The sequence below is a fragment of the Xenopus tropicalis genome, chromosome 3 (genome assembly GCF_000004195.4).
Source record: "Xenopus tropicalis strain Nigerian chromosome 3, UCB_Xtro_10.0, whole genome shotgun sequence".
In the NCBI taxonomy this organism is placed as follows: domain Eukaryota; kingdom Metazoa; phylum Chordata; class Amphibia; order Anura; family Pipidae; genus Xenopus; species Xenopus tropicalis.
Genome location: NC_030679.2, coordinates 106,861,768 through 106,878,831, shown reverse-complemented (window position 1 = coordinate 106,878,831; position 17,064 = coordinate 106,861,768). Strand labels below are relative to the sequence as shown.

At 36.6% G+C, this 17,064-nt stretch overlaps 1 protein-coding gene across 1 annotated transcript in view; it reads left to right on the top strand.

The window, feature by feature from the left end:
- Window positions 1-17,064, top strand: part of iqgap1 (IQ motif containing GTPase activating protein 1) — a 76,639-nt gene that overhangs the window by 40,386 nt on the left and 19,189 nt on the right. The window contains exons 12-25 of the mRNA XM_002932266.5: window positions 1,710-1,873; window positions 3,471-3,631; window positions 3,950-4,074; window positions 5,288-5,451; window positions 8,761-8,851; window positions 9,788-9,955; window positions 10,294-10,436; window positions 11,719-11,889; window positions 12,162-12,245; window positions 13,877-13,948; window positions 14,032-14,101; window positions 14,844-15,052; window positions 15,720-15,875; window positions 16,587-16,750. Coding sequence (XP_002932312.3) covers window positions 1,710-1,873; window positions 3,471-3,631; window positions 3,950-4,074; window positions 5,288-5,451; window positions 8,761-8,851; window positions 9,788-9,955; window positions 10,294-10,436; window positions 11,719-11,889; window positions 12,162-12,245; window positions 13,877-13,948; window positions 14,032-14,101; window positions 14,844-15,052; window positions 15,720-15,875; window positions 16,587-16,750 — 1,942 coding nt within the window. The remainder of the gene's footprint in view (window positions 1-1,709; window positions 1,874-3,470; window positions 3,632-3,949; window positions 4,075-5,287; window positions 5,452-8,760; window positions 8,852-9,787; window positions 9,956-10,293; window positions 10,437-11,718; window positions 11,890-12,161; window positions 12,246-13,876; window positions 13,949-14,031; window positions 14,102-14,843; window positions 15,053-15,719; window positions 15,876-16,586; window positions 16,751-17,064) is intronic.

The following is a 17,064-nucleotide window of genomic DNA, read 5'->3' as shown; positions in this document are numbered from 1 at the left end:
TTTGCCTTCAATAAGGATTAATTATATCTTAGTTGGGCTCATGTACAAGGTACTGTTTTATTATTACAGACAAAAGGCAAATAATTTTAAAGGGGACATATTGTGTGAAAAACATTATTGTTCTTATGAATTCTACTCATCTCAGTATAGAAGGGATGTGCTTTAAAAAGTAGTATTTTGGGCTGATTTATTGAACATTTTTCCTGAAACACCACTAGTCCCGCCCATCTTTTCCACTTCCTGCTGCCTCCTTTCCCAGGCTATGCCGGGGGGCCGGTGGCATTCAGCACACTGCACTGTAGATATGAACCAATCAGCAGCTAGGCTGACCTGATAGGGAACTTAAGTCTTTGCGTGAGTGCAGGGCTGTGATTGACTATCCCCCTCCTACTGTGCTTCTGGCAGGAAGTTTTAGGACACACCCACTCCTCATTTGACACATAGATAGGGACTTGAGAGGATCTATAGGGAGCTCCAATAAAGGGGCCATTTTTACAGATAATTTTAATTTTTAGACCAAAGCGAAATCAGCACCATATATTATTCTTAACTGCCTACAAGATTAGAGACTTTTTCATTTATCCTATATGTCTCCTTTAAACATTTAAATTATTTAAATATAATAGGGGAGATGGCCTTCCCATAATTTGGAGCTTTCTGGATAACGGGTTTCCAGATAATGGATCCCTTACCTGTACCAGTTTACCAGACTGTATGGTCACAGCATCATAGCATCCTACCTTATGAATAACCAGGAAACATTTACTTAGTCTGAGCAAAAGTGAGATATTTCCCTTTTAATGCATCTTTTATGGTGCAGGTGGATAATTATTTAGGGTCTAGCAGGCCTGGCACCTCACTCAAACCCAGAGGGTTGTTTTCATGAACAATGAGGCAGCTTTTCTATCCTCTTCTCAGCAGAGGTGTGTCTTTGAAATGGCATTGCTTTATCTATTGGCTATGTTCAGCACCACAACTTATTGCAGGTAGTGGCCATATCCTTACAAGCCCCAGATACGTTCTATTCACAGCAGATGTATTATGCCTGTATTTTTATGGGTCCCTTCATTGACTTTCATTTGGTTAACCTATTTTAAAGGAGCAGCAAACAAGCCTCTTTTAAAAAAAAAACAATGAATAGTTAAAGGAGTGACCGGCGAAAATGTAAGTCGCCGGTGGGATGGCAGGTGATGGCAACTCGGGGAGATTAGTCGCCCGTGAACAGGGAGATCTCCCCGTGTGCCAGAGCCCTAAAAGTTTTGAAATATAATTTATCTAGAATTTCTTATTGCTTGTTCTTTTTAATCCTACAGTTTGTGACGCCTGAAGCTGTCTTTCCAGCAGGTTCATATTTTGTTCATAACAGTTTTCTGGCTGATTACAAAAAGATTTAGACCTTTCTATAGAAAATTAAATATAATTTGTTTTTCTTTGGGATTTGGTACCAAACTATATATAAATAACAAAATAATTGTGAATACTCAAAAATAAGATATATTTAGTATATAATATAGTAAATAATCAAAAATAAGATTTTACTCTGAAAACTACCACTAGCCCAACAAAGTGGGGTGCAACTCACTAGCATTGTCTGTTGGGAGCAGGCCCTTGTTTTAGCACTTCATTTTCTTTCCAAACCGATGCTTTTTTTATGTATGAGTAATTTACCAGTTTGAGCTAATTTCTTATTATTTAATTGTTTTCTTCAGAACTGACTGCAGTGATCAGGATAAATAATGCAATCAGGAAGGGTGTTGTTGAAGAAACTGTAAAGGAGCTGATGAACCCTGATGCCCAACTACCAGAGGTCTACCCTTTTGCAGGAAGTCTGTACCAAAATGAGCTGGCAACATTGCAGCAACAAAGCCCAGAGGTAGGTACTGCTTTAACTGCAGGGTAGCTACGGAATTTTAAGCTATACAGTTGAACTATAAAGAGAGGTGGGAATATATATTTGTTATGATGATAGGTTCATGTAGTAGCTACCTTTCATTGAGTATTTTATTTCTTACAGAAATGTAAACTTGTACATAGAAAGATACTGTCTGAAATATATAGATTTTAGACAGGGTACACTTGGGGAGTCAATTAAATTTGAATCTGGTTAGCATTCCATCATGTTTAAGGTTATTCAAAAATATGCAGACATGCCACCATAGATGGTGACATGTTAGGGACTTTAAGAGTTGGGGCACATTAAGCAGGAGCTACAGTGATGAAGACTGCTGAATTGTCTGATGGCAAGAAAGTCTGTGGGGAAAAATGCCATTACCATTGGTTAATGTGGACAAAAATAAACATCTCCATGTGCTAGTTTCATGTACAAAGTGAAAGAGGATCAGTTAGTTGACTGCAAATACCAGTCCAGGATGTGAGTAGATAAGCTAAAGTAAAGGCATTTTGTCACAAAAAAACATATTTTTTTACAAAATGAACCAAAATGTTAATAGAGCTTCTCCGGCAGAATCCTGCATTCAAATATGCATTTAAAAAGAGTGGATTTTTTTCTATTAATACATTTTTTGCTTTCTAACTAAGTCCCTGTGTGTGCGGCTCACTGTCTTGCTATATACATGTTTTTTGCAAGCACCCGGGGCAGTTGACTATTATTAGGGTGTGCTCTGTCTTTTTCTGCATTTAAAAAGAGTAAATAGATTTTTACATTTAATTTTGAAATTTTACTTGGTGCTAGCCATATTCTTAGTTTCCCAGGTGCCCTCAGCAATGTGACATGTTATCTAATAAACCTGTCTCTCTTTACTGCTGCACTGCAAAATGGAGTGATATCACCCCTATTCCTTTCTCCTCAAGCAGTAGATCAGCAGAACAATGGGAATGTAGCAAGATAACAGCTCTGACACCTGTACTGTTAAAAATGCTCCCATGCCCCAACTAGTGGTGGTTATTAGAATAGCACTCAATAGAAAAACAGCAAAGTCTAACCATGAATCCACACAGGAGAAACGGTAGCTTATATAAAATATGTTGCTTTGTGAAGTACTGGCTCTTTCTAAAAACACAGGATCAGACATAATAACCAGAAATGGATGTCTAAACACCACTATTACAGCTAAAAATACATTTATTGGTTCAAGAATAAAATTTCAAATGGTAGAGTGAATTATTTGCAATGTACACAGTGTAATTTGGAAATAATAACTATACCATAAAATCACCAGAATCCCCCTTTAAGATTCCTAAGTCTGTTTTATATGCCAAGTGATACTACAATCTTCTAAATTCACACACACTAATCAAGCAGATATATTTTTGGGGCTTTGGTTTCCTTTAGCAAAGCAAACTTCAGAATATAAAGTGGCTTTAACATAAGTTGTTTGTGTCATTTTTAAAGTAACCATATATCACTTATACAACCAGTCTGTCACTTTTACTTTGCTGATTGTCTGCCTTTAAATATGTGTTTTTTTTAATCTGTATAGATACATTAATATCATTTTCTTTACACTTAGGGTAATTTAACTCACCCAGAACTCTTGGTTGCTGTGGAAATGCTGTCTTCAGTGGCTCTTATTAATAGGGCTTTGGATGCAGGTGATGTTAGCACAATGAAGAAGCAGCTGATTAGTCCAGTTACTGGATTAATGGATGTTGATGATGAGAATCTTCAGAGGTTTGTACAAGCATTTAGATATTTGTATAGACAAATTAGTGTCCTATACTTTTTATGCTCAAAAAATATGGCTGTGTGTAGGAATCTCTTGCAAAAAAATTAAGTGCCAATTGCATACTATTTGTCTGTTATTGTTATCATTATTGTTGTTGTTATTTTTATTATTATTGTTGTTATTTTTTGTTAATATTATTCAATGCACCATTGTTATGAAGATTTTTTTACTATGATCCTGCTACTTCCATGCTGCAGTGGCTGTATGATGATAAAGGTACTCTCTGAATTATTTATTTAGACTTGTTGTGTTCCTGTTTGTAGGTATATTGATGAATTAATTAGAATGAAACAGCAAGCACGGGAGGAAGGAATTGAATTTATAACATGGAACGATATCCAAGGATGTGTAACACAAGTTAATTTGACTGTGCAAGAGGAGCATGCAAGTAAGTTATTTCTTATATTCCTTTTTTATGGGTTTATCTAAAGGGCACACCTTAAAACTCTAAAGATATCTAAAGATATAGATATATTGACAAAATAAATTACATTCTATATAGGGTTTAATGGGTTGCTATAAAACTACTTGTTTTATTATGCATAGAAAGCCTTAAAATTGTAAAAGTTTAATAAAATTCCAATTAAGATGGGGCAAACTAGACTATACAAAAAAAATGGCAGTTTGTTTATCAAAGCTGCTGACCAATTAAAGGACAAGGAAATCCCCAAATCCACCCCAGCCCCTTGGTAAAGTGCTGCATCTATTTAGCACCAACCCCATGCTTTTACTGCAGCAATCCTAGAGAAATTATCTTGTTATTTAAAATGCTTGAGGCTGCCATATTGCTTTTGCTAATGTCATCCTACAGGTCAGCATGTACCACGTGGGTCAGCATGTATAGATTCATGGGCTCGGTATGTTTTCTGTTCAGACAACATGCACACGCTTTAAAGCCTAAATCTAGTCTAGGGGTGCTGTTATTGGGCAGGTGTGACATGAGCCAAGGCTTGGAAAACTGCTATTGTGCTGCTGAGCTAATGCTGCATCTTTGTACTACTTTAAGTCTGTATAGACTGTATAAAATGCACCCAAACACATGGGCAGTTGTCTTGCTTAGGTTTTCCTTGTCCTTTAAAGTCCTTGTGTTTATACTGACAATGGGACGGACAAGGCTTTTTACAAGGCAGTGAAGTTAAACAATTGTATTATGTAATTTATGTAAGTCCTTAGGGGCTGTGAAGAGGAAATGTTTTGGAGCACTTTGAGTACAGTGTAGTCTATTACTAACTTGCAAATATTATGTAGTCCATTCTATCAGGGCAGTGTAGTCTGATCCAAGCAGAATTATATTTTATCACTAAAAAGAACATGCTTCTATCCATAACCTCCTAAGTAGCCACCTCCAAGTATAGACATTTATCAAGGTTCAAATTAGTTTGTAACCTTTAAATGTTTGTTGTATATATTAAAGTAACTATTATAGATAGATTCTTCCTATCAATGCGTAACAGCTGCATTTTCCTCATTCTCAATATTCTAGTTGGGAAACCAGACTTTGATATAACATAATTTGTTGCAAATATTGTCAGCTTCACACTGTACTACTTCTTTAATGGGCAATGCAGTGACTTACATCTGCTTGATTTATCTTTTAATAGGGATCATGGCAATTGGCCTTATTAATGAAGCTTTGGATGAAGGGGATGCAAAGAAGACCTTGCAAGCATTACAGCTCCCAGCTGCTAAGTTAGAAGGTGTTCAACCTAATGTTGCGCAGCATTACCAAGACACATTGGTCCGTGCAAAAAGGGAAAAGGCACAGGTGTGTATATAGCAGATGTGATAGAGTTTTAGCTTATGTCGGGCTCTTTTGTATTCAATTAACAAGGTTTCTTTTGAATAAAATCATTCCGACTAGGGGCAGACAGAAGTTTACACTTCTCAAACAGGGGACAAAGATCCTGTGTAAATTGTTTACATTATTGTAACAGAATATCCTGGTTAGTAATTCTAAGATGAAACATTGCATTACAGTTGTGAGCAGCACACATATATGTAGTTTGCACACTGACAATTATGTATGAGGATTTGGTGACAAATAAAAGTCCTAATTTATGCATTTTTTTTGGTTTAAAAAATAAATAAATAAACAGTATAAATATGTTGTAATCATCCTCATAGTTATTTGAGTGACATGGTATTATTTAACAGCTCCCTTAGTCCTGGATTAGAAAGCACCCAGTCTCAGAAGGTAAACATACAAGGGTTACATTTTTTAGCTTGCACATTTGTTGGCTTCGGGAAAGGAGTAAGTGAATTTGCACAGGATCTGAGTATTAGTCCAAGCATTTCCTCCTGCTGCTGCTGAGCCGCTGTGAAATAACAATTTCTTCTTAGGAAGCTTAGAGTCTGCCAGGCTGGCCTGGTAATTTCACTGAGGAAAAATTGCCTTATTTAGTCACAATGAGAATCTAACAACCCAACAGACTAATTTTAGATATTTTTCAACAAAATCTACATAAATGTTAAAAAAAAAAAAAAAAAAAAAAAGATACAGAAAACTGAATGGAGTTTTATCCTTTCATTATTTGCTACAATTGTGTTCATTTTAATGTATTTTACAAAATAACTGTTTTTTATAATGCAGGTTGCTGTTGTGGAAGCTTTATGCTGTGAATATTTTTGTGTCAGGGATTTTTAATTTGATTTTGTATTGATCTGAAGAAGCTACTGCCAGCACGCTTAAATGGTAGAGCCACTTATAGTAGCAATAACAGCTTAAAGGGATAGTGTACCTGCTTTATCAACATTAATGCAATGAATAAGGCATACATACATTTTACCTATTATATAATTTACCATATATGAGATGGTTTTTGTTATTTATTGCACTGAACACTACACAGGCCAAATTCTAAATATTATTGGTTGGACTCAACATGTGTAGCATTGGCCAAACTACATGAATGATTTGATATCACCCACGTCAAGGTGGGCATTTCGGGCATAATTTTTACCAAACTTTTTCAGTGTATGGCCAGCTTTAGTTAGGCATTTCCATTTATTCAGCTTCTATTAACAGCAAGTTGCTCCTTTGATTGCTGTTTTGAATTATCTTCAAGAGCCCTTCCTAGTGATGTTGTGATGGCAGATTCTGTTAATGCCTTTAAGAGAGGCCTGGATGAGTTATTGAACAAGCATTGTATCCAAGACTATTGTGATACTAATCTAAATCTTCAATTAGTATTGATGTTGGTATTTATGGTTTATGTATGTGAGTCTATAGATAGGTCAGTATGGGTTTATGTATGGGAGTGTATAGATAGGTCAGTATGGGTCTGTATGTGAGTGGATAGATAGGTCAGTATGGGTTTATGTATGTGAGTGTATAAATAAGTCAGTATGGGTTTATGTATGGGAGTGTATAGGTTTGTGTATGGGAGTGTATAGATAAGTCATTATGGGTTTATGTATGGGAGTGTATAGATTGGTTAGTATAGGTTGTGTGTGCTGGGTTTAATTGGAAGAGTTGAACTTGATGGTCTTTTTTCAACCCTATGTAACTATGTAAAATTATCCATTGAAAATCTACAGCCCCTGGTGCTCCTTGTGTATATTTTACAGTAAATGTGTAGATTCTTCCCCAAAACTACTTTGCTGCTTCATGAACTGGGTAGGATTTATAAGCAGAAGCTGCCAGTCTGTGAGTCTGTTGGACACAAAGGGAGCAAAGTTGGAGGGAAAACTCCCTTTACTGAGGTCTTTTGTACAGAGATCTTTCAGTTAACTCCAGGTTAGCATTTAGTATTGGCATGAATATATGCTACTCTGTATGTCTGTATGGGACTGGTCATATTTTTCTCTAAATGTAGAGGGGGAAAAGGAATTGCTATTTGCTCAAAAAAGTATCATAGGGATTTCAAATGTAATTGTGCACATTTTTACAATCCATACATAGAGCTAGGATTTTCTTAATCCAGATTTGTGTGTTTCACCAATAGTTTGTAAACCAGGGGTAGGGAACCTATGGCTCGGGAGCCAGATGTGGCTCTTTTGATGGCTGCATCTGGCTCGCTGCCAAATCTTTAATAAAAAAAATAATGGGGGGGCGTGGCCTGCGCTTTTATCCACTGAGCGCAGGCCACCCCCTCCTCTGCATCGCATCCGCATCCGGCATCCTTGGGACCCACCCTGCCTTGCCCCGCAGCATCCGCGGCCAAGCATATTGTATGGCTCTTACGGAATAACATTTTAAAATATGTGGTGTTTATGGCTCTCTCATCCAAAAAGGTTCCCGACCCCTGTTCTAAACCTTGCTATGTTTAAAAAAAAAAAAAAAAAAAATCCCTTTAATATGTCACTTGCAATACCACTTCTGACCTGTTGTGCAGAGAGGCAAATGTTTTCCATAGACAGTGCAATGACCCATTCTATTTCTCAAATGACCTAATGTGCAAGCACACAGATTTTGTGTACAGAACATGCCTTCCCTACATGTTTGCACAGGCTGCTCTGCATTTTATAGCAGTCTGGGAGTGCAGCCAGAGTTCCCAATCAGGCCTCCATAGACTATAATGTAAATTGCATGACAAGCACACATATCAGAGCTTGTCAGATAAACTATGCATACACATTTCCAGGCTACTGTTGCCTAAATAGCACTTACACAATTACTTATTTGTGGGGGGGCTGCATTGGAACCACTTTTTTAGGCTACTGAAAATGTAATGCTTAAAGTAGCCCAAAGCCCAAAAATGCTTAAAAAAGCCCTTTGTGTCATTGCTCTTAAGCTGCTAAACCACTATTTTGTAGGTTGTCAAATCAGTGTTTTCCCTCCTTTTCATTTTTGTTTCTGATTAAGATAATACCTGCACAAATTGTATTTCTTTTTTACTTTTTGTTATATTTGCTGCTGCTTTCCTGGTAGGCTCAACATCTTATAGTTGCTGTTGATGTTTAGAAAGGAATATGAAAGCTGCACTTCTTTGCCTAGCTACAGCTTAGAGATGTTCGTATGAACATAGCACCCTCCAATGTTCAAATAAAGAATCTTCACAGTGTAATAGTGGTGATGCACTTCTGTCTTGTAGATAGAAAAGAAATTAACCTATGTTGTTATTTCTCTTGGTAGGAAACAAAAGATGAATCTGCTGTTCTGTGGCTTGATGAGATCCAAGATGGCATCATCTGCTCAAACAAAGAAACCGAAGATGCACAAAAATGTATGTGTCACATTTGATTGTGATTATTATTTGGACTTGGCATTTAGATTTAAAATAGTAGTTTTGTTATGCCAAGTAAAGAATCAGCCCTATATATTTACAATTAAATATTCAGTACCACATACTATATATATATCTGCCTTTCCAGTTCCTTTTAAGGAATTTTCACTACCTGAACATGTTAAAGAAACTAGATCTGATGTAGCTGGTGCATTAGACAGAGCTTCTTGTTTTGCAGCTCATGCTGCAAAAAACCTGCATTCATGTGCAATTCCTTTGGTGCAAGTTATTTGCATGTACACAGTACACTTAGACCTGCTTGGGGATTCCCTCTGCAATTTGTGGGGGGATGTAATTTGCAGTTGAGTATGTGTGACGCAGTGAGTAACCTGTATGAATAGCAGTTTTTTCATTTGCACAACAACATACGTTTGTAAATGAACCCTTCTATTTTTTTTTTATAAAAGTTTTCATGTCTTGGAATAACTGATGGATAAACCATTCTTTTCATGACCTTTTTATTTACATCCCAGAAATGATAGTTGCCCATGCCTCTAATCAGCCTGTATGGCCATAAAGGATAAAGACCTATTATACTTAAAAATATGATTATTTATATGTAGCATTTACTTTGCATGTACTCACTTAAATTGGTAGTTATATCAGATGGAACCCTCCTTTGCACAAGGATGAGCTGTAATATTCCTTCCCCTAAGCCAGAGTAGTTTGTTCGTGATCCCGGTAAAATGAGGCAGCATCTTTTATCCCATCTACCCCTTCTGGTGAGGCTATTTTTTTATGGATCTTTTTATTTAGCAGTTGGATGCTTTTCTGCCCAGATTTATTACTTTTCAGTAGTTCAAATAATGCTGTTTAATCATTACTGCTTTCCAATTAGTACTTGCTAATACTTCATCATTTTATTTATCCATGCAGTTTCTCTTGGTATCCTGGCTATTAATGAAGCTGTAAAGCAGGGTGACAGTGCTCATACACTGAACACCTTGCGGTCCCCAGATGTTGGGCTTTATGGAGTGACTGGTGAATGTGCGCAGGCTTACCAAAATGAACTGGCAGAGGTTCAGAAGAAGAAAATGGAAGCAGGTAGGGTGCTGAATGTGGGTTTGAAATAAAAGAATATGACTGATGAATCCAATTAAATGTTGTTGCTATCATTACTCTTTCTTTCAGTTTTCTAAATAAATCAGCATGGTTTTCAGGGCATGATTTAGCCAATATGTCTTAATAGAAATACTAACATTTGATAAAGCAATAAGTTCTGTAAGTCGACATTTCTTCTTTATACTTGGCGTACGTTGCTTCTATTATCTATAATGTTTCTGGTATAAAGAAAAGTCATCTATGCCATTGATCTAATCCCTATGAATTGCTTTTAATGAAACCCATCCTTCATCTGACATGTCTCTCGGCATTCCTTGTAGGGGACAACGGAAGTGAGTGGGTGCAGCACTGGGTGAAAGGGGGATACCTTTATTATTTTAACTTAAGTACTAATGAAGGAAGATGGGTGGAGCCCCAAGGATTCGCACAGAATAGCTCACAGCTGTCAAAAGAAGACATTCAGGTAATGGGAAATAAATCACTGATATTTTGATATTCTAATTTATTTCTTTAAGTGGCTGAACTGACAGACAATGTATTAGCCTAGAAGTAAAATCAAACCCTCAATTTTTACACCCTCAAGATACAATCCTCACTCTGCCAGTGCATCCAAATGAAATGGTGAAACTCTCATTTCATATGCTGAAGGCCTAATATAAGACAAAAATTACTGTTGTGCTTAATTTATGGGCGCAGTGGTAGGCGATAAACCCTTATTCTATTTTTTTCCTGTACATATATTCTGTTGCGATTTTCAGCAAGATACAAACCAATAAAACAAAACAACGAAATGAAAGAGAGAGAAGAATAGGAAAGGCAAAGTAAAAATAAAATACTAGTGTGAAAGGATATTTAATTGTCAATGAGATGAAAGTGATAAAGGAAGATTAAGTGATGTCCAGTGGGTTACAATAATTGCGTATTTGTTACTTTCATGGGCAACATCTCTAAAGGTGAGGTTTAGGGAGGGTAATAAGGATGTTTACTAATTTCTCTTAGTCCAGCTTACCAATATTTTGTGCCCATTTTTAAGACAAAACATAGATGCAGCACTGGCTATCACAATAAGTCATTTTTACTTCTGGATAAAAAACTTGTCCAATAAGGGGCTTAAAGAAAACATTCCAGTATGTTGGTGTCTTTCTGTAGAAGGCAAATTGGGACCAGATTGCATGACACAAGTTCTTGCTGTGTTTAATGACACTTTTATTAGGAAGAGGTAAGCAGGCACCTCTTTGCTCTTACTAAAGAATGGTTCTTTGGCAGATATGAAACTTCAGCAAATTTGATTATTAAACAGGGCAATCTACAAGCCAACCAGTATCCATTGTAGCTGAATATTTTTTGGGATAATCAACCTGCCATACATGTGCCATAAATCATACAAAACAAATATTATTCATATTTACATGACTAGCTTAAGAAATTCTGACGACTTTGGCTTTTCATTGGTTAAATATAAAACCCTCCACAGTACCATGTGTCACTAACATGTTGGACTGAGCCTGACAGTATAGCCGTATGCCCACATCTAATACTTGCTGGGCTACATGGCACACCACATGCAGGGCTGAACATGGAAAGCAGAGGGATGTAAAAAAGAAATTGATTTGGACCTTTAACACTTCTTTGGGGGTCACACAGATACTGGGGATATTTTGTTTTTTCTCTCTTGTAGTTTTCTTTTCTAGTTTTACTTCTAACTTTATATATTAAATGCTGACCCTCCATTTCTCTTTCTGCAGACTACCATCTCTGGGGTTTCTGCTGCTTACAACAGAGAGCAGTTATGGCTGGCCAACGAAACCTTAATCACGAAGCTGCAGGCCAGGTGCCGTGGTTATCTTATACGCCAGAAATTCAATGCAAGACTGAAATTCCTGAGGGAACAAATTCCTGCTATTAACTGTATCCAGGTAAAAGAGATAAACATACCTTTATTTAGTAATTTTCCTCATTAATTTGGGTCTGTCAGTTTCAAGGATTTTATGTTGGTTATAGAGAATCACTGCATGGTACTTTGTAACCTTATTGATGAATATGTCTGTGTGTAATAAACAAAAATGGCCGTGCCTCAGAGGAATGGCAGTACCCGGCTATGTACTACTTTGAATCTGCCTTACAATAAGATCTACATTGAGATCTCTTATTTGCCACTATAATACTATATTTTTCTATCTGTGCCTAGGCCCATTATCGAGGACAGAAGCAGAGGAAAGAATACAAAGATCGCCTGCAATACCTGAATGATCATTCCGATGAAGTTGTTAAGGTACCTATTCTGTTTTGTTTTGTCCTTTTCTGTCATGTTTAGCCTGTTTTATTATCTTAAATCTGTCCTGTTTTTAAACATTCCAGTACAAAGAACATAATAAATGTTAATGATACATGCATCTATTGATTTCTTTATGTTTCATACAGCTCAGCATATACTGGTGCCTTGAGAAGAATCTAAGATTAATTTTTAACAGTGAAGTTAATTAGATATGTTAAAAGTTAGCTTTCTGTCTTCCTGTAGGAAGACATAATTACTGTTTTTAAAGTTTAGATAGGATTTACCCCAAAGTGGAAAACTTTTATTTCATTAAGTTTTTTGCTTAATGAAATATAATTCTAAGCAATGTTCAAACTGGCAAATAACCTTTTTTTTTTTTAAAGGTTGGTTTTTAACAACAGCAAATAACTTTAAAACCATTGAAACAATGTTTTGTTTTGTTGTTTAAATTAAATGTAAGTTTAATTGCTCTTAAATTGCTGTTAGGTTAGTGGCACACAGGGAGATTTGCCATCTGTGGTTAAATCTTGGCTACTGCAGGCAACAAATCTCCCCAAAATGCTTTCCCACTGGCAATAAAGTGACTCACCAGTGGGAAAGCACACAAGGCTCTTTGTTTTCCTAAGTTTCCCAAAGTTTCCTGTGTAGGACAGGTAGCACAAGGTATCTTATTTACAAACCTAAGAGAACTGACTTCTGCTGCATTTTTTAAGAGTCAGAATTGAGACAGTACTTTTTTTTTTACAGTACGTTTTTCAACTTTCACAATTGTTATTATGTGTCAGCTACTTTCTATATTTATATTTCTTTTCATGAAATTAATCCAGCTATTGGGATGAGCTCCCCAATAACTTTGCTGTATTTGTCACTAAGAGCCCTTTAATCTGTGTTTGTATTGTTGTATAAGAATGCTACAACTCTCTACATATTCATGTGATTATTTGACTATAAACGCTAGGTTAAGGCAATTTTATCATTCATTTTTTTTTTTTTTTTTTAAATACAAAGATTTTTTTTATATTTTGTTGCCTGCATGATGGACTGTTTCACATGGGTGATAAAATTCCCTGTATGCTATTAATCGTAAAGGGATATGGTTTCACAGTGGCTTTTTTACATTAGATATATGTAACAGACCTGACACAATTTTCATCGGGATAGGTTTAAATTGATATTGATGCTTTAAACCAGCTTTCATTTCAGTGGTAAGATGTGCGAGATGTGTTTTGTCGAAATACATGCTTCATATGCCTTCTCCATCTGTACTTTCTTCTTTCAAAAGGGCTCCTGTACACCGCAGGCTTCTCTGTGATTGCAATCTGATTGGATTCAAGCTGAGTTAGTTCCCCTGATTTGACAAATTGCTTTAGATTAGAAGCAGCCTCAGCAATACCACTATAGAGTTCCAAGTGTCAGAAGGAATTTTATCTGAACCCTTCTAGTAAGGCAGAATATCCATCTTGTGTCGGTCGGTTACTGGCTGATTTTTATCCTTCTCATTCTATTCTGTTTGAACTGTGTAGCTAAAATAATTGTTAATATGTCTCCTGCTTTCAATATATAATACCATCATACTATGTGTAGGACATTGGTACAAAAATATTAAACATGGTGTTTTTTTTCCTTAGATTCAGTCTTACACCAGAATGCATCAAGCCAGGAAGCGGTACAGAGACAGACTGCAATACTTCAGGGATCATGTAAGGACCTGGTTATATGTCCTTTTGTTTATTCATACAGTTTGCTTTGTGTTCTTAACTAACCCTGCCTTCTTTATCTTCAGATAAATGATATTGTGAAAATTCAAGCTTTTATTCGTGCTAATAAAGCACGGGATGACTACAAGACCCTCAGTAAGTGCAACGTAACTTTTGGTACAAGGGCAAGAACCTATGGTTTTATCCAATGTTGATTTTAGTTTCAGATCAGAATGCATTCTTATAATGGGTGATCTCCAGTGTTTTACCATTAAGGGATTTAAATTATGTTATATAAATATAATTACAGAAACCTAGAACTTAGGGACACAGTATACACCTCTTTTCAACATGAACTCAATGAATGGGACTTGCTGGACATACTTTTTTTCTATTGTTTCTGTTATTTCAGGCATTAAATAGGCATGTGAAGCCAGTTTCACGTTCAGTCTTCCTGTCACTTCATGACCCCAAAGAACTTCAGAGGAGCTGATAAAACTAATTACCAGTCCACTGAGACAACCCTGATAATGAGCTGCTTCTTAGAGAAGGGAGGGTTAGTTTGTTCAGATATAGTTAGGGAACTTTGAACAAATAGCCCTGTTTATAATGTTGGGGTGGTAAGGTCAGGGAATATAGCCCAGCTTTCATGTGAGTGCATTATAATGGCAACAGATAGGAAAATATGATTTTTTTTTTTTTTTTTTATTAAAACAATAGAATGTAATTTCACCACAAGTCCTATTTATTGTGTTTATATTTAGCAAAGGTGTTTTTAGGTGTATGCTGTCCTTTTAAGGCTGAAAAAAGACATATCCATTAAGTTCTTCTCACAAAGTGCTTGGTTATTAATCTGGTGCAACCCAGTTAATGTGTGTGTGTTTCTTTTAACACATAGTTAATGCTGAAAACCCACCTATGGTTGTTGTACGTAAATTTGTCCATCTGTTGGATCAAAGTGACCAAGATTTCCAGGAAGAGTTAGAAGTGATGAAGCTGCGAGAAGAAGTTGTGACCCTCCTGAGATCCAATCAGCAGCTGGAAAATGATCTTAATCTTATGGACATTAAAATTGGTCTTCTTGTGAAAAATAAAATTACATTGCAGGTATACCACTTATGCATGTTCTTGAGCAATTCTGACAATGCCTGAAGCTGGCCATAGATTAAAGATCTGCTTCTTTTGGCAAGGACATCAGACCTAAGCCAGCAATTATCATTTGGGCCTACAAAAACCTGTTAGGAGAGGATTGAATCAGTGTGCCTATGCGGTCCTTGCCCAGTGGGACTCTCAATCCTTTTCTCTAGATGCCTGACTGATTTTTGGCCAAATATTGATTGGGCAGTTTCAGTACTTGGGCCAATTGCCGACTCAGAAGGGAGGGGCAGAGTTGGAAGCTTTTATTAAGCCCTGTATGACCGATGTATTAATATATAATATGTCCAATATTGTGGACTGCATAGCTACATGGCAGAGAACATTCAGTGATAAATGTATGTTTATGCACAGGGGTGGGCCAAGCCGATCGGGCACCTTAGATAACCTAGTTGGCCACCTCGCCCCTGCACCCTCCCCCCATGCCAGCGTGTGTGGGGAATTTTTTTGCCTTTTGAGACAAACTGTAGACTGTAGAGGCTTCAATAAACACTGATCATTTTTTTTTTTTTTTTTTAACTGAATCAAGATAATTGAATTAAAACCGAAATGTTGTTGGCATCACTACTGTGTTTGCTTAAATTTTTTGTCTTATTAAGTTCTTATACCTTTTTTTCAGGATGTTGTCTCCCATAGTAAAAAATTAACAAAGAAGAACAAGGAGCAACTTGCAGATATGATGATGTTAAACAAGCAAAGGGGAGGTCTGAAGGCCCTGAGCAAAGAGAAAAGGGAAAAATTAGAAGCTTACCAGCATCTCTTCTATTTGCTGCAGGTAACTGTGGCTCCAAATGAGAACAAATGCAGCTCCTTTTGATTGAGCATTTGAGTTCACTTTGGAGGTTAGGCTTAAATTGCCATATTTAGTTTGTGGGGTGAAATTCATTTACAGGAAAGAAGATGATGTGCCACCATTATCCTTTATTCTGGATTAGTGGAATAGGCATCTAGCAGAGATAATTAAGGCTAAGTATAATTTCTTGTAATGTTTAAATGCTTCTGCTAGGTTTGAAAGAGCTAATGGACAATATTTTGCAGATGAATTCTAGTTATCCGCTTAAGTGTTTCTGGAATAGAGAATGTGTTGCTGTTTATGCAGGTTTGCTGCTCTCTTAGCCCTTTTTTCTTCCCTTGCAGATACATGTTTGTGGGGCATCCCACACAATACATGTATATGAAACTGTTAAAATAATTCCAACAGGCCTATGGGTGCCAATGTGAAGTTATTCTATGTTATTGAGACAGGGACTAAGAACTTTAGTAGAGATATTTGCATAGATGGGTGATTTTGTGCTGACCATTCAGGGCACTGCCATTCTATTTAAATGATTACCCCAGAAATGATTAACAAAACTGCTGGTACTATTTGAAGCCACATTCTGGTATAGTTTAAAAGATATGCATTGGATTTGGCAGACAGAGGGGAATAATTGAGCATTGCAAGAGGACAGTAATATACCTTACATATTATTTTCTTTCATTACAGACAAACCCTACCTACTTGGCCAAGCTTATTTTCCAGATGCCTCAGAATAAATCCACCAAGTTTATGGACTCTGTCATTTTTACCCTTTATAATTATGCATCCAACCAAAGGGAGGAATACCTGCTGCTTCGTCTCTTTAAGACAGCCCTTCAAGAGGAGATTAAGTACGAGTTTCTATTTGTGAAAATATATTCAGTCTACTTGGGGAAATGCATTTAGAAGTAAAATGAAGATACAATATGGTTTACAATAAACACAATATGCTGCATGCATGTCTCATGGAAGCTGCTGGTTTCAATGATCCTGCTAAAACTACAGTATCAAAAGTTCATTTTAAAGTATTGGCTCTGTATGAACCATAAATTCAAGCTGTATGTAATGGCAGCACAACGTACTAGAAAGTACACATTTGTAAAAACTTGCAGTCAATGGGAATCCCTGTGGAATTCTGTGTGTCCATTATTTGTTTGGTGTTGGC